At 41.4% G+C, this 21,682-nt stretch overlaps 1 protein-coding gene across 1 annotated transcript in view; it reads left to right on the top strand.

The window, feature by feature from the left end:
• METTL21A (methyltransferase 21A, HSPA lysine) overlaps window positions 1-18,091 on the top strand; it is a 67,316-nt gene extending 49,225 nt beyond the window's left edge. The window contains exon 4 of the mRNA XM_082260578.1: window positions 17,550-18,091. Within this exon, the coding sequence (XP_082116704.1) occupies window positions 17,550-17,941 (392 nt within the window). The 3' untranslated portion in view covers window positions 17,942-18,091. The remainder of the gene's footprint in view (window positions 1-17,549) is intronic.
• The last annotated feature ends 3,591 nt before the right edge of the window (window positions 18,092-21,682 follow it).

Below are 21,682 nucleotides of genomic sequence, written 5' to 3'. Positions count from 1 at the left end.
CACAGAGCAACAAGACTCGGCAGGAGGGCCCTGTGATTGGCCCTCCTGATCATATGATGGCTGTGTCCAATCACAGCCGTCATGTAATTTCAATACAGCCGTTGTAACGGCTTCGATCTCTTCTCCTCCTGACAGATCCTGTCAGTGAGGAGAAGAGGAGAGGATTTATTCTGCAGCCGGGATGATCAGTGAGTATTTCTAATTACTCACTGATCACAGGGGGGGTCTGTGCTGGTAATCAGATGATTGATTACCAGTGCAGCCCTGGGGGGAGGGGGTGCCACTAGAGCCACCAGGGATGCCCACCCATGACACCAGGGATGCCCACCCATGACACCAGGGATGCCCACCATGGCCACCAGGGATGGCAAAAAGGGCTCAGAGAGCCTGCCAGTGGTGCCCCCCTATCAGTGCTGCCCACCAATGCCATCTATCAGTGTTGCCCACCAGTGCCCGTTATTGCCATCTATCAGTGCCGCCCACCAGTGCCCATTATTGCCCACCAGTGCTGCCTATCAGTGCCCATCAGTGCCCCCATCAGTGCCGATCAGTGCTACCTATCAGTGCCCATCAGTGCAGCCTATCAGTGCCCATCAGTGCCGCTGATCAGTCCCCATCAGCGCTGCCTATCAGTGCCCATCAGCGCTGCCTATCAGTGCCCACCAATGCTGCATATCAGTGCTATCTATCAGTGCCACATATCAGTGCCCATCAGTGCTGCATATCAGTGCCCATCAGTGCTGCATATCAGTGCCACCCCATCAGTGTCTCCTCATCAGTGCCTGTCAGTGCGGCGTCATCAGTGCTCATCAGTGCAGGAAAAAACGTATCTATTTACAAAATTTTATAACCTAAACAAAAAAACTTTTTTTTTTTTTCAAACTTTTCGGTCTTTTTTTATTTGTGCACCAAAAAAGAAAAAACCTGGCGGTGATCAAATACCACCAAAAGAAAGCTCTATTTGTGGGGGAAAAATGACATAAATTTGGTTTAGGTACAGTGTTGCATGACCGCGCAATTGTCATTCAAAATGCAACAGCGCTAAAAGCTGAAAATTGGTCTGGGAAGGAAGGGGGTTTAAGTGCCCAGTATTGAGGTGGTTAAAATCTTCATAAATAATAAAGCGATATTATAGGGATATTAAACCCAAAAACAAAAAAATATATGTATTGCAAGCTTACAAATATTTAGATGTAGTGGCTGCATTATTTCTATTTTTTTTAGACTATTCACTCTTTTTTTTTTTTTTCACCTGGTGACCCTGCAAGTAAGTCTGTTATTTTTCAAATTACTTTAACCCACCTAGCTGTCCACAAAAAGTAGCAGTTCGAGGGTTAAAACAACTAACAATGGCAGGGATGACTATAATAATCATCTTTTATCCATATATGTAAAATCTTTATCCCAAAAGGAAAAAAATTGTAACTGCTTCACTCAATGAGCTGCTTTGCTCGTGAGAAAACCAGCACAGTGTGAACCTAGGTTTAGCTGGCGCTCCGCTTCAATTTGTTAATCAAGGCCATCTAAATCTTCTAGTCTAACACTATCCTCTCCCCGAACTGACAGTGCTGCTGTCCAAAGGTGTCTGCTTCACTACTACATACAGAATGCAGACACCCTAAGGCAGGAAGTGTATTAATGGCTGGATCACTGGGTGAAATAAAGGCCTCAGGGCCCGGCCAGTGCACCATGCACAGCCACTTATTTATTTATTTGATCTCCCATGTTTTGTCACCTTTCACTTTTTTGTGTGTTTTCTTCTCACTAGGATGGAGGGTGTGAGTCCTCGGGGTTGCCCTCAAGTCTAGGGGGAGGATGTGTGGTCCTTAGGGTCCTTCCTCCTCTGTCCATGGGGGTCTCTCTTTGGGAGAGCCTCTAGACCAAGTATTCGGGATCTTGAAATGATAATGAAAAAAGGTGCGCGAACCAATATGAAAGTGTAAAAGCAGCACTGTGATGAAGTGAATGTGTGAAAAAAAATTGAACTGAAAATTACAAAAGTGCGCTATTACTAAACAATAAAACAATAAACATTGTCCATATGTGAAAAAATCCAAAAAACAATGCAGAAAACAATGAGAAGTCTATTCCATCTGAAGGGGAGTGTTCCCAAGGTGATACATGTAAAACGGACCAACTTGATTGGTGATAGGTGAATTAACCTCTTACCAAAACAATAATCCAGTAAAACGTGACTTGGTGCAAAAACTGAAAACTTAAGGTGACACCCAGTGATGTGAATGGACTCTTACCACAATGGAGAGAGAATGGAACATATGCTGTGGTACCAGGGAGTCCAGTCAAACGGCCACACTTGATAAAATATCCAGAGGGATGGATGGATGGACGGAGCTTCCCGGTATCTTTTTATGGGTCTGGAGGCTTCCACAGGTAGAATTGCCAGCAGGAGGGCCACAATAAAGAAGAGGAAGGGACTGATAGTACGTTACCCACAGTTTATTGAATAAAAAATTGTAAAAACACTTACAAACATCCTTTGAGGTTCAGTCCCTTCCTCTTCTTTATTGTGGCCCTCCTGCTGGCAATTCTACCTGTGGAAGCCTCCAGACCCATAAGAAGATACCGGGAAGCTCCGTCCATCCATCCATCCATCCCTCTGGATATTTTATCAAGTGTGGCCGTTTGACTGGACTCCCTGGTACCACAGCATATGCTCCATTCTCTCTCCATTGTGGTAAGAGTCCATTCACATCACTGGGTGTCACCTTAAGTTTTCAGTTTTTGCACCAAGTCACGTTTTACTGGATTATTGTTTTGGTAAGAGGTTAATTCACCTATCCCCAATCAAGTTGGTCCGTTTTACATGTATCACCTTGGGAACACTCCCCTTCAGATGGAATAGACTCCACATTGTTTTCTGCATTGTTTTTTGGATTTTTCACATATGGACAATGTTTATTGTTTTAGTGTTTAGTAATAGCGCACTTTTGTAATTTTCAGTTACAATTTTTTTTCAAGTATTCGGAAACAGCTTTGACTGGCCCAGAAGAACAGGGTCCACCAGGACTTCTGGCTAGGTGGACCATTTGAACCCTTTGTCCTTGTCAGGAGCCTTGTGCCCCGGGGGGATCAGGGGGTGGACAAAGGAGCCAACCCGGAGGGTGGCCATTTTGGATTTGGTATTCACAAATGGGGATTCGGTATATGATGTCATTGTAGGGGAAACCTTGGGATCTAGTGATCACCAGTCAGTGTGGTTTAATATAAGAACTGTGAAAGAGTCACACCACACAAAAACAAAAGTTTTAGATTTTAGAAAAACAGACTTTTCAAAAATAAAATTAGTCATAAATGAGTCCTTATCAGACTGGAACGGATTACATGGAGTCCGGGAGAAATGGGACTACTTAAAAGGTGCATTATTGAAGGCAACAGAAAATTGCATTAGACTTGTTAGTAAAAGCAAAAAAAGGAAGAAACCACTGTGGTACTCAGCAGAAGTGGCCCAAATCATTAAAAATAAAAAGCTAGCATTTTGTAATTATAAAAAAATCCAGAGCAATGAAGATAAGGAAATCTACAAGATTAGGCAGAAAGAGGCCAAGCAAGTTATAAGAACTTCTAAAGCGCAGGCAGAAGAAAAACTAGCTCAGTCTATGAAAAAGGGGGATAAGACATTCTTCAAATATATAAATGAAAAAAGGAAATTAAAACAAGGAATAACTAAATTAAAAACAAAGGACGGAAGGTATGTAGAAGAGAATAAAGGGCTAGCCGACTGACTTAATGAATACTTCTGTTCAGTTTTTACAGAAGAAAAAGAAGGAGAAGGACCTCCACTTGAAAGGATGACTAATGAATCGTTTGATGCATGTGTCTTTACAGAGGAAGACGTTCTAAGATTGCTGTCTAAAGTGAAGACAAATAAGTCACAGGGTCCTGATGAGATACACCCAAAATTATTAAAAGAGCTTAGTGGTGAGCTGGCAAAACCATTAACAGATTTATTTAACCAATCATTAGTAACAGGAGTCGTCCCGGAAGATTGGAAATTGGCAAATGTCATGCCCATTCACAAGAAAGGTAGTAGGGAGGAATCGAGCAACTATAGACCAGTGAGTCTGACATCAATAGTAGGCAAATTAATGGAAACCCTATTAAAGGATAGGATTGTGGAACATCTTAAATCCCATGGATTGCAAGATGAAAAACAACATGGGTTTACTTCAGGGAGATCATGTCAAACAAATCTTATGGATTTTTTTGACTGGGTGACTAAAATAATAGACGGTGGAGGTGCAGTAGACATTGCATATCTAGATTTTAGTAAGGCTTTTGACACTGTCCCACATAGAAGACTTATCAATAAACTGCAGTCATTGAGCATGGACTCCCATATTGTTGAGTGGATTAGGCAGTGGCTGAGTGACAGACAACAGAGGGTTGTAGTCAATGGAGAACATTCAGAACAAGGTCATGTTACCAGTGGGGTACCTCAGGGATCTGTACTGGGACCAATTTTGTTTAATATCTTCATAAGTGATATTGCAAAAGGCCTCGATGGTAAGGTTTGTCTTTTTGCTGATGACCCAAAGATATGTAACAGGGTTGATGTTCCTGGAGGGAAACGCCAAATGGAAAAGGATTTAGGAAAACTAGAAGAATGGTCAGAACTCTGGCAACTGAAATTTAATGTGGATAAGTGCAAGATAATGCACCTGGGGCGTAAAAACCCAAGGGCAGAATATAGAATATTTGACACAGTCCTGACCTCAGTATCTGAGGAAAGGGATTTAGGAGTAATTATTTCAGAAGACTTAAAGGTGGGAAGACAATGTAATAGAGCAGCACGAAATGCCAGCAGAATGCTTGGATGTATAGGGAGAGGTATAAGCAGTAGAAAGAGAGAAGTGCTTATGCCGCTGTACAGAACACTGGTGAGACCTCACTTGGAGTATTGTGCGCAATACTGGAGGCCATATCTCCAGAAGGATATAAATACTCTTGAGAGAGTTCAGAGAAGAGCTACTAAACTAGTACATGGATTGCAGGAAAAAACTTACCAGGAAAGGTTAAAGGACCTTAACATGTATAGCTTGGAAGAAAGAAGAGACAGAGGGGATATGATAGAAACTTTTAAATACATAAAAGGAATCAACTCGGTAAAGGAGGAGAGCATATTTAAAAGAAGAAAAACTACCACAAGAGGACACAGTTTTAAATTAGAGGGGCAAAGGTTTAAAAGTAATATGAGGAAGTATTACTTTACTGAGAGAGTAGTGGATGCATGGAATAACCTTCCTGCAGAAGTGGTAGCTGCAAATACAGTGAAGGAGTTTAAGCATGCATGGGATAGGCATAAGGCTATCCTTCATATAAGATAGGGCCAGGGACTATTCATAGGATTCAGATATATTGGGCAGACTAGATGGGCCAAATGGTTCTTATCTGCCGACACATTCTATGTTTCCTAAGTGCACTTGTGTGTGTTCACTTACTGGGTTTTTTCATTAAGGTTTTTGCACCACAAAAAAAAAACTAGGTGAAATAAAGGCAAAAAAATCCTAAAAAGAAAACTAATGCAAACAGCACATCTAAGGATTGGTAAGCTGCAATATATTACCTTTTTTTTTATTTTCGGGTTTAATACCGCTGTAAAGGGTCTGCTTATAACTGTAGTTAACAAGATTCATGCAGCTATCACACTTTTTGTTGGCTTCAGTTGGAAAAATGTGTGACTTCTGCGTGAAAGTTGTGTTTAATCTTGGGGGGGGGGGGATGTATAAGACCTGCAAGTGTTTCTCTATGTAATGGATACGAGTGAATAATGATGGACTGACTAGATAGAGAAATCTACGAAGTGTTATTTTAATTAACAAAATTAAAAAGTAAAAATCTTTTAGAAAGATGTACTGCACTCTATACGTAACATATTAAAAACCTCTTTAGCACAAAGGAAGACCTAATTTCCACATAAATGGTAGAGCCTTATAAGCAGCTGACAGCTGGTGTTTAACATTCAAGTCTACTTCATTATCCTGTTTACTACAGTCAGCCCTCCAGTAAATCTAGTCCCTAGATGCAGCCCAGCACAGTATGAACTGCACGTGACAGTTTTGAATGATGGTACAGTAAACTACATTTGGAAGTTGAAGCAAGTTAATTGAAGCACTGACGGTGGTTAATAAAGATAATGTCTAGAAACCGTACGTATAGTGTCCCCATTGCTGCACCATTCTAAATACACCTAGAAGAGTGAAAACATTTTAAGACATGTGCTGTGAATGCAGAAAAATCAGATGCTTAAAGAGTAACTCCACTTTTGTTTAAAAGCAAAAAAACATTCCCCTCTGGGTGATCTATGTATATTGTACAAGGATTGTGGCAGATTCCTACCTTATGTTATTCTGAAGAAATCACTGTGTGTTTGTCTGTGTCCATTTGCACAGTGAATCTAATGGAGCGGTTTCTTAATTATCAATCAGCTGCTGCAGCTGCCACCTAATGAGGAAATCAGCTGGGCCTGCATCCCTTTAGACGTGATATCCTATTAGGGGTATCTCACCAAAAATGACATATTTGTTGCTGGGAATGCCTGTAATGACTTGTATGTTGGTTTAGACTTCAGGGAAAATCAGGGAGCCAATCACACAAGCAGGAATTGATGTTTCTGGGGTGTGGTAAGTACAAATTCTGTGTACAGAACACCTCCAGGTAGCCATATTGCATAGCATTTTACAGAAAATTACAAAAAGAAAAGGTAATTTTTAATAAAATTTAATCAAAATATGACTTGTGTCGTAATTGTATGTGCTATATTATTTTAAAGTTACCCTATAAGTGCTCCTGCTCCTTCTTTGTCAACATTAAAGCCAAGCCTAATGCTCGTCTCTTTTACAGACAAGGAGTCTTCCATCTTAGCCTCTACAGTTGCTATGAACACATGATTAGTTATGCCACCATACAGTTGATGGCTTGACAGTTCAGTTGAGCGCACAAGCAAATGTGAGAGTTATCATTCAAGTCATGTTTTAACTGTACCTGCTTTGGGAAGCAGTTGAAGCGGAACTAAACCCATCAATTTAGCGGTTTACCAAAACAGTTACAGTTAAGGCATGCCGTGACTAACTGTCACAGTTGCTTGTGCTCTCAACTGAACTGTCAAACTACTGAATGGCTGGGGTCATAAATGCAATTGCAGATCAAACTGAAGCGAAGATGGCAGTTTCCTTGACTGTAAAGATTAAGGGGGTTTAGTTCCGCTTTAAACTCTCTCTATTATCTCTTGATCTGTGGATCTCTAACTGCTGCCCCAGGCTAATACATTTCTAATGCTTTCTCATGCACATTCTTTCTGCTTCCTATCTGATTTTTTTTTTTCAACTGATATGCAAGAAGCAAAAAAGACTTGTTTGTACATACATGAACTTGGGAGGACAGACCAGAAAATCTCGTGTATACAGGGATTCCATAGTAACACACATTTTTAGTGGGATAAAAGGACTTTTCTGGTATTTCTTATGACTTCATTTCTGCTGCAGCTTTATAAATGCACCAGACTAGGCCAATCTACACAATGCAGCAATGGAAGGATGATGGAGATGTAGAATTTGATGTAGTACCTGCTTTACCCTCCTTTACAAAGACTCTGCTTTCAAGAAGAATGAATGAGGCTGTGCATACCCCCTGACTGTCATTTAACGTGGACAAGGTGGACACCGACATGAAAAACTGTTTATAATTAGTTATTAGGAAAGAAAAATTGTAGTGTATTTTCGCAGAGCACAAAGTTTGTAGCATTTCCAGAATGTGAAGGCATTCATCAGGGGCCCCATGGAAAGCGGCTTTCTGTGGGGTCACCCGATGAAGAGGAGGAGCCAGGAGCGCCCCCGGGGCACCCCAGAAGAGGAGGATCGGGGCTACTCTATGTAAAACCCTTGCACAGAGCAGGTAAGTATAGCATGTTTGTTATTTTTATTTAAAAAATCCGAAGCTTTACAACCCCTTTAAAGGATATACTGATTTTGAACAGAGCGGTCCTTTATCTCCTCTTTGGCAGTCCCCTGCCAGCACTGTCTGCTCCTTCGTCCACCAGATCCTGAGGGGCATCCTGGTTTGTGTGCGTCCATAGAAACCCAACACCAGTAAGCCACACCCCTACTCCCTCCTCACAGGAGTCTGACTGACAGCAGCAGGAGCCTATGCCATCTTCTACTATTAGTGTTTCCTGTGGGATCAGGAAGAGCGAGGAGCAGGGCTGGAGCCAGGACAGCAGTGAAAGAAGTCACGTAAATGTTGATAATGGGGCATTTTTTTTTTCCATTAATGCAGGGAATGTATTAAGGTAAAAAAAAAAAATGGTTTAACCTTAGAACCACTTTAAGAGCCAGGTCTCTGTGTTTGCGAGTTTGTTCCAGAGACCGCTGACTTCTCATTCCTTGACCAAGACTTTTTTGTGCAGGGTCACTCCTCCTATGACCCAGTAGGATATGCGTTTGGTTCTCGGCACTTTGAAATACCGCAATTGGAACCAAGCAGGAATATTTCCCCATTCCACTCTCAAGGTTTCCTTTTTATGTTGCCATGCTGTTGTGAGGCAAGTGACCAGAGATGTATAGTAACGAAGTAGAACTACTTAAGTACTGTACTTAAGTACCGAAATGCGGTATCTGTACTTTCCTAGAGTAGAATTTTTTTCTCCTACTTCTACTTTTACTTCACTACATTTTTTCGATGATTTCGATACTTCTACTCAAGTATTTTTTTTTTTTTGTGCTGCATAGTTACTCGTTACAATTATAAAAATTACCACTGCCAGAACAGTAGATGGCAGGTTGCATAAAGCTCAAAAAAATGTGTATAATGTCATTTGTAAATCAGCGCATACGAAAATAAAGGCTGTGTATAATAAAAGCTGCTATACCAAATCTTTCCAATAAAAAGAAAATATGAAACAAACAAATAAATGGTGCTACAGCGCTTAAAGTGCATCAAGAAACTACTAACAAACACAGGTTAATCATTTGAATAAATCATTTGAAATAATAAAAAACAATATGATGTTCAAACTTTTGACTTCTTTCTTTAATAACTACATAACACAGTACTTGTACTTCTACTTTCAGTACTTGAGTAGAAATTTTTTTTCAAAACTACTGGTACTTTTTACTTTTAGTACTTAAGTAGCAAATTTTTTGAAAAAACTACTTGCAATACTTAAGTAAAAAAAATGTTGAATACTTTAGTACTTCTACTTAAGTAACTTTTTCTGCGAGCACTTCCACTTCTACTCAAGTCACTTTTTGATCAAGCACTTGTACTTTTACTCAAGTAGAAATTTCGAGTACTTTATACAAGTCTGCAAGTGACTGAACTGGTGGCCTTGTCTTGTGAAGAGTCTTTTCTGGTCTTACACAAGGAAAAGGTGGTGTTCAGGCCCAAAACTTCCTTCCTGAAGTAGTTTCAGTTTTCACTTTAACCAGGAGATAATTTTCCTATCCCTCTGTCCAGCTCCAGTTCATCAGAAGATCTTCTAGCAATTGTCTAGATGTTATGCACACAGTCTCTGAAAATGGCCCATCTGACCCTTTTTATTCCTACTGAAATCAGCAGTGCCTTCACATTCTCAGTCATTTCACAGGAACTTGAACACTGTTACAGATACAGTAAGCAGTCATATGCTCCTCCATACCCAGAAGCACCGGGTTAGTGTTTCCAGTTGCAATGAATCAAGGTGTGGAAAGGAAGCGCAGGCAAGAGGAGTATAAAAGGGTTGGGGGTTGCCCTTCACGGGTGGATTGTCACTTTGCCCTATATGGGCAAGGAACATTGTATCTTTATTCAATACCATCATTTACTGTACAAACACACTTCTTTATAAATACCTAGTTTGCAATACATTGTCATTTTTGTATCTTCCTGTTTTTGCGTTTTAACCACTTAAAAACCAGGCCTTTTTCTTCCATTTTGATGTTTACAAGTCAAAATCAGTAGCTTTTTGCTAGAATATTACTTAGAACCCCCCAAACATTTTATATATATATATATATATATATATATATATATATAAATATAATTTTTTTTTTTTTTTGCAGAGATCCCAGAGAATAAGATGGCGGTCGTGCAGCGGTCCTGCAAACTTAATTTTTTGGGGGAAACAAATACACTTCTTTGAATTAAAAAAAAAAAAAAAACACTAAAGTTAGCCCAATTTTTTTGTATAATGTGAGAGTTGAATGTGAGATGTTACTCTGAGTAAACAGAAGTTGCTTCGAAGTTGCACATGCTCATGGAATGGCAACAAACGATGGTACCTAAAAATATCCATAGGCAACGCTTTCAGGGCCGGTTCACATTTGTGCGGCTGCGGCGATTGCATGTAATTCGGAGCGCACTGCTCCTTCATTACATGCGATCGAATGTGCGGATGCGAATTCAGCCATACACTTTTTGTATGGCTGAAATTCGCACTGCACCCGCAGCAAAGACGCACATGACCCTTTTTTCCAGCCGCATCAGGATCGGAACGCACAGTGGTTCACACTTGTGCGATCCGATCCTGTTCGAACTGTCAGATCGCACTGCGATATGCGATCAAACTGGGGGTGTCGTTAACATTCAATTGACACCCCCCGCGTATCGCATATGGCAGTGTGAACTGCCAGATGTGCGTTTGCGATGCGGGAACAGGCTGCGAATTCGCAGCCTTCCCGCATCGCATAAGTGTGAACCGGGACTAAAAATGTATACAGGTTACCTGTTTAGCGTTACAGAAGAGGTCTAGTGCTAGAAATCTTGCTTTCACTCTAAAGAATGTGTCATCACATGTGTCATTTGAACACAGTTTTCATATGTGGTCATGACCTATGTATGCGTTCGCTTCTGCATGCAAGTTCGGAGGAACGGGGCGCATTAAATTTTATTTTATTTTTTAAATTTATTTTACGTTTTATTTTTACACGGTCCCTTTTAATTTTTTTTTTTCTCTGTCGCTAATTGACAGACGCAGGACTGATATCTTGATATCCGTAGGGTTATACTGCCCCCTACAGGAGTAGGACACTAGGCAGGAAAAAAGTTCTGGCCACACCTATGGGCAGTCCCAGGGGGTATATCCTCTCTCTCCCTGCATAGGATGTCAGTTTTTTTCTGCCTAGTCAGGAGTAAGGACCTAAGTTCCTTGCTGGGATCTCTGGTCCTGGCAAGCTTTTTTAGATAAATTTTTTTTAGTTAGCTTTTTTCTCCAGTTGTTCCTGTGAGATCTTCAAGCAATTATGCCGGATCTGGGCGACGGGCTGGATGTTGAGATCCAGTGGTCACCCCAGCCGGCCTACGAGCGCGTGCAGGCCCTAGCTCCGTGCTGGGTCAGCCGCGACATAGTCCCGCTGGACGGGGACTGGCCCGCGGGTTAAACGTCCCGCCGAGTCGCATACGACCGGTCGACGGCCGAGTCGCAGCGTCTCCTTTGGCCGACACCCCCCCCCCCCCCACTGGGCGGCGAGGGGTTTTGTCTGGAGTGGCGCTCGCTCTGTTCCCGTATGCTTACACTCCTTGGATGTGGTTCGGGCGATCAGGGTGTACTTGGCTACTACTGATTCTTTTCGTAAGGCTGATTCACTTTTTGTGATCACGGATGGCCCTAGAAAGGGGTTGCCTGCGTCTGCCGCGACCATCTCCAGATGGATCAGACAGATGGTGGTGCAGGCTTATTCTATTAAGGGTCGGGTTCCTCCGTTCCCTGTTAAGGCGCACTCTACTCGGGCTCTTAGTGCTTCCTGGGCCTTCCGCCATCAGGCGTCTATGCTTCAGGTTTGCAAGGCGGCTACCTGGTCGTCGGTTCATACCTTTACAAAAGGTTGATGTGCTGGCATCGGCGGATGCCTCTTTTGGCCGCAAGGTTTTGCAGGCCGCTGTTTGAGGGGACCTTTGGTCTACCTCGGGGGTTTTGTTTTTTCAGGTGGGTCTCATCTGCTTGGTTTAATGAGTCCTCTGTTCTTCTGGTTGGCTCTGTTTTGGCCTTCTGGTTTGGATTTTATTTCTATAATCCCACCCCTCATTTATGGCACTGCTTTGGGACGTCCCTACGGATATCAAGATATCAGTCCTGCGTCTGTCAATGAGCGACAGAGAAAACTGGATTTTTGACTTACCGTAAAATCCTTTTCTCTTAAGCTCATTGACAGACGCAGTACCCGCCCCTCTATTTTGAGTTGGGTTGGTGTGAGTCTCTGACACTGCTTTGTTAGATAACTGACATCCTATGCAGGGAGAGAGAGGATATACCCCCTGGGACTGCCCATAGGTGTGGCCAGAACTTTTTTCCTGCCTAGTGTCCTACTCCTGTAGGGGGCAGTATAACCCTACAGATATCAAGATATCAGTCCTGCGTCTGTCAATGAGCTTAAGAGAAAAGGATTTTACGGTAAGTCAAAAATCCAGTTTTTTTTATCACTTTTATTCCTAATACAAGGAATGTAAACATCCCTTGTAATGGAAGAAAGCATGACAAGGCTCTTTTTTGCGAGATCTAGGGTTAAAAGGACCTCAGATCTCACTGTTATACTTAAAAGCAAAAACAAAAAAAAGTTATTATGTCTTTAAGAGATGAGAAAAATCATCCCTTTAAAAGAGTTGTAAAGTTTTTTGTATCCTTATGCATTCTATGCATTAAGATAAAAAGCCTTCTGCGTGCAGCAACCTCCCCAGCAGCCCCTAATACTTACCTGAGCCCCATCTCTATCCAGCAATGTCCACGAGACCCTTGGCCGTCCGGGACTCTTCCTCCTTATTGACTTAGACACATCCGTGGCACCATTGGCTCCCGCGGCTGTCAATTATCATCCATTAGCCAATCAGGAGAGAGAGCTGCAGCTCGGCTTGGGTGCCACCATAGCAAGCTGCTTGCTGTTGGGGCACTCGACAGGAGAAAGAGGCTAGGAGCAGCGAAAAGGGACCTGAGAAGCGGAGGCTCAGAGCTGCCTTGTGCAAAACCAACTGCACAAAGCAGGTAGGTATAACATGTTAGTTATTTAAAAAAAAAAACAAGACTTTACAATCACTTTGAGACCCGAAGGCAGACGTAACATCGGACGTCGCTCCGGTCCTCCAAGGGCATAGAGCCAAGTGGGGGCTATCTTACCCTTACTCAGCTTCCTGCCTAGCCACTGAGAGGATCAGATCTGCTCCAGGCTAACCGACGAGTCTGGGAAGCCCGGAGATGTCCAGGAAGCGGCGGGAGGGGGGCATAGACTGTTTGGCATGCTTTGCACATTGGACATTGTTTGCACATTTTAATGATCAATTATTTTACTCTGAAGCATGGGGAGTATTGGACATTCATTTTTGATCTACTGCACTTTATCTTTGTATGCATATATGATTTGAGTCAATTTAATATATCCCATAGTAATTAGAGCACTTTATAGAAACTGGACCAAATGCAACATGTGAATTCATTTTGTAGATTAATATCTACGGGGAATGTTATTTACCTTCTAATATAAATCAATTCTAGAGTATTTGTTCATATTTTGTGCACAATTAATTGATTATTGCACTACGGAACACAAGATCACTTTATGTTTGGAAGTACTAATACTCATCACTGAACCCTTATTAGCAAAGCGCCACATCATTAAATAGTTTTCTGTAATGTATATACAGTATATACGTTTAGCAGTCGGCAGGCAAGTGGTTAAAATCTGCTGAAATATAATGGCAGCCACACAGGGAGAGCATTGTTTTTTGGTGGGTTTTTTTTTCGATGTATGATTTTGAGGAGTAGTAAAGCACCTAGTGACACTGCCCCCAAGAAGTAGCCTGCATATGTAATAAACTAATATGGTTGTTCTAATGTGCAGATAGAATTACAAACTGTACACATAAGCAATTGTGCTATTGACAATTATTGAAAAAACATTTCCTTTACCAGTTTAATTATGTATTTGTATAGGGAAAATTTACCAGACTACTTCTTTATAGAATTGCCAGTCTCCTTATTAGTGCAATATTCCTGCCAGGTCTGTGAATGCTGTTTCTCAGAACTGCAGACACATCTCAAAATGGAACTGCAAACTTGGTTCTATGTTAATATTTCACTTCATATAAAACAGTCTGTGTCATTTGGCTAAGCCAACTGCAAAACAACAATAATTGGCCAACTAATTGAACGTGAAACTAATCCTTCGTTACAGCTCTAGCCTCAACTATCGATCTATTTTAGATCCTGAATCTATTTTTAGATCCTAGTCTCAAGTGTTTGATCTATATTTAGATTCTGGATCTATTTTTAGATCCTGGTCTTAACTGTTGATCTATTTTTAGATCCCAGATCTATTTTAAGATTCTGGCCTCCACTATTGATTTATTTTTAGATTCTGATCTCAACTGTTCCTTTTTGTTTTGGGTTTTTTTTTGTTTTTTAGATCCTGAATCTATTTTTAGGTCCTGGCCTCAACTGTTTGATCTATTTTTAGGTCCTGGCCTCAACTTTTGATCTATTTTTAGATTCTTGCCTCACTGTTCGATCTATTTTTAAATCCTGATGTCAACTGTTTGATTTTTTTTTTTTTTTTTTTAGATCCTAGTCTCAACTGTTTGATTTATATTTAGATTCTGAATCTATTTTTAGATTCTGGTCTTAACTGTTGATCTATTTTTAGATCCTGGCCTCAACTGTTTATCTATTTTTAGATCCTGGCCTCAACTGTTGATCTATTTTTAGATCCCAGATCTATTTTAAGATTCTGATTTCAACTGTTCCCTTTTGTTTTTTTTTTTGTTTGTTTTTTTTTTTTAGATCCTGGCTCTGTTTTTAGATCCTGGTCTCTACAGTTGATCTATTTTTAGATCATGGCCTCAACTGTTGATCTATTTTTAGATTCTGGCCTCAACTGTTGATCTATATTTAGACCCTAGCCTCAACTGTTGATCTATTTTTAGATCCTCAATCTATTTTTAGATCTTGGTCTAAACACTCTGATCTATTTTTAGATCCTGGTTTCACTGTTCATTCTAATTTTAGATCTTGGATCGATTGTTGGATCCTTCTATCAAGAGTTTAATCTATTTTTTTAATTTTTACTTATTTAATAATTGTGTGTTTTATTTTTCACAGCCACAATATATATGCAAAAAAAGAAAGATAAAAATGAAATGGGTGAAATGGCTAACTTATAGTTGTTAATTTTTGCTATGGGTTTTGCTCGGTGTTTGTACAAGGTCGCAGTCTTCAGAACCACCCCACCAGGAGGTTAGCAAGCTACAGTCCAGTAGCAGATATAGTAAGTAGGGATTGAGCAGAAACATAGTCCGTAAACAAGCAAAAAAGTTGTGAACATGTGGTCCCAAGTTGTTATTAAGTTGGAGCGCAGTCAAGGAACAAGCGAAAAGGTCGGTAACAAGTGGTAGAAAAGATATTGACGGCAGCAGGAGTGACCAGAGTGATTTTGGCTGGAAAGAGCACAATATTCTGACAAACAGAAAGTGAGGAGACATGGCTTAAATAAAGAAGTTCATGGGAGGAGCAAGGAGTTTAGAGTTCAGCAGAAAGAAGACAGGATTGTCCAATGGACCAGACAGGGTGCTGCCCAGCATTTGAAGTGGCTCACCAGACACATCAGAGGTCCCATGTTCAGATCCAGACCCTGACACCCTAAAGTTAGGGTTCCTCCCTTCCTTGCTAAAGTACCCTGTACCAGATGAGTTAGTGCATTAGGGATCTGTTTCTCAGAGTTGCAGAGCTGCCATCTTGTCTTCTGTTCAGACATTTGTTAAGTTCTACCAGGTGGATGTTTAGACCTCCTTTGATGCCAGCTTGAAACATAAGGCTGCTCTCTGTCAGGCCTTCTTGACCTGTTTGTTCTGTGCACCTAGTAGCATTTACTTTGTTGCCCACCCCCCAGTTGGACTGATTTTGAATGTTCAGTGATCAGTGATAATACTATACATTATCACTGTACTAATGACACTGGCTGGAAAGGGGCTAACATCTAGGGCGATCAAGGTGTTAATTGTGTGCCAAACTGTGTGTAAAGTGTGCTACTAGATGTCTCGGTTTCTCATCCTTGCCAGATCGCTCTCTCTGAACAGAGCTGTGTGTACAGAGCCAATTAGCAGGTTCTGGACATGTCATTGGATGGGACATGCTGACAGGCTCCTGCCGCGCACGCTGCCAGAATCCGTAAGTAGGCAGCGACGGACTGGTACGTCGCTTTGCCTATGCCAGCCGCTTGCCTGCAATACATTGCAGGTGGGATGTGGTTCAACTAATGTCAAACTGATGCCATCAGCGCAAACTCAAAGCCAGTTAACACAGACCTTAAAGAAGAAATTTTACTACAGACTGTACAGGAAGGCTATTATCACAGAAGAAACCTGCAATGTCTGTACTGCAATAAAATACACTACCTGCCTGCTCAGTCTCCTTCAGCATGTAAACTGAGCTGCGCATTATTAGCTTACTTCGCCAGCATTATCCCTGTATGCTGGGATGACTGACTATTGCGCATGCGCAGGAGTTACGTCATTGTGCTCTGGCCAATGGAGATGCCTGAAGACTGGCACCTGTTGAGAAGTTGCCAGCGCCGACAAGGGACCCATACCATTAGAGAGGAGGTAAGTATAGTGCCTTTAGTTGTGCTTTAGGTGTTAAATCAATTCAGAAAAAAACATTTAGTCAGAGAATTGAAGGACCAATAAAGTGTTACTAAACCCAGGAGCAAAATCAGTCTGTTTATGCAGTACAGCATGCTTGTTATACTCACTGTGGAACCTAAGGAGTTCTCCTTTGCTTTGTGTAAAAAGGCTGTTTGATCCTTTCTTTTCTGATCCTCCTCTTCTTTTACTGTCCCCAATCCATCTGCTGATAGAACAGGTCATTGGAGGCACTCTGCACATACTCAGTTTGGTGTGTATTGCTAGAAATTTATTTTTCTTTTTCTTGGGGGGGGGGAGGGGGCGTGATCAGCATAGGGACAATCAGCACTGTCCAGACAGAAAGTCAGGGGTCATGCAGCCTCAGAGGACAGTCAAAAGGGAATGAAAACTCCTCCTACAAGCTTTAACCAGTGCTCAGGCAGACACCAATAGAAGTCACAAGACTGTTATATCCTGCTGAATGGGAAAGGTGTTTAGCAGTTTATAGTTGCTATGGGGTCAAGATGTATAAGCTCTGTGACAGGGCAACGGCTATACATGTAGCTTCTGGATTTATGAAGGAAAAGATAGCAATGTGGGTAGAGAATTAAGGGTCTTGAAGCCTGATAGGACAATCTTGAGAAATGAAAACTACTCCTTCAAACTATCAGCACTCACTGATACAAGTCACAAGATTGCTCTAATTGCTATATAAAGCTGATGAGAAAAGGTATTTATCAGTTTATATTTACTAAAATAATTGCATTTCTATGTTCTGTGTACTGTGGGAGACCAGATATAGTGAATCCAGGCTCCTGGGTTTAGTAACACTTTAAGTTAGGAGTAGAATTATTAGCCACTGTGGTACGTAGATTTTTTTTTTATGTGATTGTTCATAAATCTAAAACGACTTTATTATTGCCTTTTACACAAATCAATTTCCTCTGTTCTAGGTGCTGACGTCACAGTCACAGATCGAGAAGTAGCCTTGGAATTTCTAAAGACAAATGTTCATGATAATCTTCCAGCAGATCTTCTACACAAAATGTCTGTAAAACCACTCACATGGGGCAAAGGGTTGGAGAATTTCTCAACATTTGATGTCATAGTAGGAGCAGATATCATCTATCTGGAGGAAACATTCCAAGATCTGCTGAAGACGATTCTCCATCTAAGTACAGAAAATACTGTTATCTTATTGTCATGCAAGCTTAGATATCAACGTGACCATCAGTTCCTGGACATGATGAGGCAACATTTTCAAGTGGTTCAGGTTCTTTATGATCAGAAAGTTGATGTCCATATTTTTAAGGCGCTGAAGATGTGTGAGAAAGAAGAACTTTAAAACGGGAAAAGATCATATGAGGAAAATGTTCTCATTTCCACTAAATAGAATCTGTACAGGTATTAAGAGGCACAGCTTAAGCTCCCATTCCATAGCTGGAGGTTGCCATTATGTAACTTTCAGAAACCGTGATACTTCCAGAGCAGAATAATAGAATCCTGCACTAAAACAAGCATTCCACTGGACGTTGGCTGCATGGCATTTGTAAATTTAATTTGGGCCATTTACATAACCTTAAAGTATGGATTACATGTTTATTTTTTATTTTTTTGTCTTCAAGCTGTGCCTGCCATTTTTTAAAATAAACTACGCATTTTATAGTTTGTCCTCAATGATGCATTGTGCTAAATATATATTATTGTACCTGCTACTTTTGGCTTAAAATGTTCCATGTAAAAAAAATTTAATGAAAAAATAAATAAAAATAAATAAATGGACAGGTGCATCTCAAAAAATTATAATATCATCAAAAAGTTAATGTATTTCATTAAATCAATTTAGAAAGTGAAACTCCTATATTATACAAAGATAATGGCCCATGGGACTTTTAAGGGACACACAACCAATATTAAAAAAAATATACATTTATTACATAGAAACATTATACATATTAAATCAGATCGTGAACAACCATTACAATATAAATCTATCAGTAGAAACCGTACAAAAAAATGAAGTACAAATTCATAAGAGATATGACTTCATCTATTCCAAGCACTCTGCTGTTTCCATCTCAAGGTGTTTCGCGACATCTGTAATTCTCTTTATCGGGAGAAGCACAGATCTGAATCGAAGAACAAAACAAACAACATAAAACAAACACCCCATGCAAAAAAAAAAAAAAAAAAAGGGAGGGGAACCCCCTTCCTAAATATAACAACTTAAAATTAATGCAATAATCAGGGTCTTCTCATATGACCAATAAATGGTCTACAACGTCCAATCAACTAATATTGGTTGTGTGTCTCTTAAAAGTCCCGTGGGCCATTATCTTTGTTTTTGTGTACAATTTTGGGACTGAGATACACCCCCACTCCATATATGTCAGCCTTTCTTTATTTTGTAAACATATATTACAGTGACTTGAAAAAGTATTCACACCCCTTGAAATTTTCCACATTTTGTCTTGCTCCAACCAAAAACGTAAATGTATTTTATTGGGATTTTATGTGATAGACCAACACAAAGTGGCACATAATTGTGAAGTTGAAGGAAAATGTGAAAAGTGTGGTATGCGTTTGTATTAAGCCCCACTGAGTCAAAACTTTGTAGAACCACCTTTCCCTGCAATTACAGCTGCAAGTCTTTTTGGGTATGTCTCTACCAGCTTTGCACATCTAGAGAGTGAAGTTTTCTTTGTAAAATAGCTCAAGCTCTGTCAAATTCTTTGGAGAGCATCTGTGAACAGCAATTTTTAAGTCTTGTCTTTGATTTAGGTCTGGACTTTGAATGGGCCATTCTAAAATATGACTATGCTTTGATCTAAATAATTCCAATTTTAGCTCTGGCTGTATGTCTAGGGTGGTAGTTCTGCTGGAAGGTTAACCTCAACACCAGTATCAAGTCTTTTGCAGATTCAAACAGGTTTTCTTCTAGGATTTCCCTGTATTTGGCTCCATTCATCTTCCCATCAACTCTGACCAACTTCCCTGTCCCTGCTAAAGAAAAGCATCCCCACAACATGATGCTGCCACCACCATGTTTCACGTGGGGATGGTGTTTTCAGGGTGATGTGCAGTGTTAGTTTTCTGCCCCACATAGCATTTTGCTTTTAGGCCAAAAAGTTTAATTTTGGTCTCATCTGACCAGAGCACCTTCTTCCACATGTTTGCTGTGTCCCCCACATGGCTTCTTGCAAACTGCAAATGGGACTTCTTATAGCTTTCATTCAACAATGGCTTTCTTGCCACTCTTCCGAAAAGGCCAGATTTGTGGAGTGCACAAAGAATTGTCCTGTCGACAGATTCTCCCACCTGAGCTGTGGATCTCATGCAGCTCATCCAGAACTACCATGGGCCTCTTGGCTGCTTCTCTGAATAATGCTCTCCTTGCCTGGCCTGTCAGTTTAGGTGGATGGCTATGTCTTGGTAGGTTTGCAGTTGTGCTGTTTCCATTTTCAGATGTGGCTTGAACAGTGCTCCGTTAAATGTTCAAAGCCTAGGATTTTTTGTTATAACCTAACCTACTTTAAACTCCTCCACAACTTCATCCCTGACCTGTCTGATGTGTTCCTTGGCCTTCATGATGCTGTTTGTTCACCGAGGTTCCCTAACAAACCTCTGAGATCTTCACAGAACAGTTCACCGAGGTTCCCTAACAAACCTCTGAGATCTTCACAGAACAGATGTATTTATACAGAGATTAAATTACCCACAGGTGGACTCTATTTACTAATTAGAAGACTTTGCAAGGCAATTGGTTCCACTAAATTTTAGTTAGTAGTATCAAAGTAATGGGGGCTAAATACAAAAGCATGCCACACTTTTCAGATATTTATTTGTAAACCATTTTGTACATTTATGTTTGTGGTTGCAACATGACAAAATGTGGAACATTTCAAGGGGTATAAATATATTTCTCTATCGCTCATTGACAGACGTAGTCCTCGGTGATTCAACACCCTCGGGTTATGCTGCCCTCTACAGGAGTAGGACTAGACAGGAAAGAAAACGTTCTGGCCACACCCTAGGGGCAGTCCCAGAGGGTATATCCTCTTACTTCCTGCTCTAGCAAATCAGTTTTTTTCTGTCTAGTTAGGAGTAAGGACCTAGATACCTTGCTGGGATCTTCGGTCCTGGCAGGATTTTTTTCTTAGAAAAGATTTTTTAGACAGCTTTTTTTCTCCAGTGTTCCTGTGAGATCTTCAAGCAAGAAAGCTGAACTGGGCGACGGGCTGGATGTTGAGATCCAGTTGTCACCCCAGTTCAGCCTACGAGCGCGTGCAGGCCATAGCTCCGCGCTGGGTCGGCCGCGACATAGTCCCACTGCACGGGGACTGACCCTGCGAGTTAAACGTCTCGCTGAAACGCCAAAGACCATGAGTCACGGCGTCCGTATTGGTCGACAGCCCTCCTACCTCGGTGGAGAGGGGTACTGTCAGGAGTTGGCGCCTGCCTGGTTCCGGTATGGTGAGTAGTATGTTCCCCCTTTCCCCCTGACGGGTCTTGTGGTGAACGCAGGCCCCTCTCTGTAATGGTAAGGATGGGTTCCCCTCTATCCTATAACATGTCACAGATCCCCCTAATTGAGTGTGATTTTTGTGTACAAGAAGCCAGGAGGCTTGGTTTGGGAGCTGACAATCTAATTGTAAAAATGTGAAAATGATTGTAGTCAGTGGCAGTACTAGAACTTTACTGTGATAGTATAAGGTATCCTACTTGTCAGAAGCCACAGGGCGATGTCTATACATGTATACTGCATTCCAGATCATTCCTCCAGCTAAGCAGATGCCTCCCGACGGCCACGGACCGCATACGGCCCGCCAGGGTCCGGTACCGCCGACCACGCTGACCACCATGAGGGTGAAGGGTTGTGAGGCCGAGATCCTTCTGCAGACATGCCGCTATTCTGTGCAGGCCGCCGCCATTGTCTGGTAGATCGCACGAGGCCGCCATTTTGGTGTAGCCTCGTGTCTCCAGCATGGGGGCGGCCATGTTTGAGGTGACTCAAACACCTCATGGAGCCAGGGGGAGGCGCCGGATGGCGTGTTAAGGGGCGGAGCTGCCTCCTTTACCCAGGAAA

The sequence above is a fragment of the Pelophylax lessonae genome, assembly GCF_965119305.1.
Source record: "Pelophylax lessonae genome assembly, chromosome: 6".
Taxonomy (NCBI): Eukaryota; Metazoa; Chordata; class Amphibia; order Anura; family Ranidae; genus Pelophylax; species Pelophylax lessonae.
Note: the sequence above shows the minus strand (reverse complement) of the source record. Positions and strands in the feature narration are given on the sequence as shown.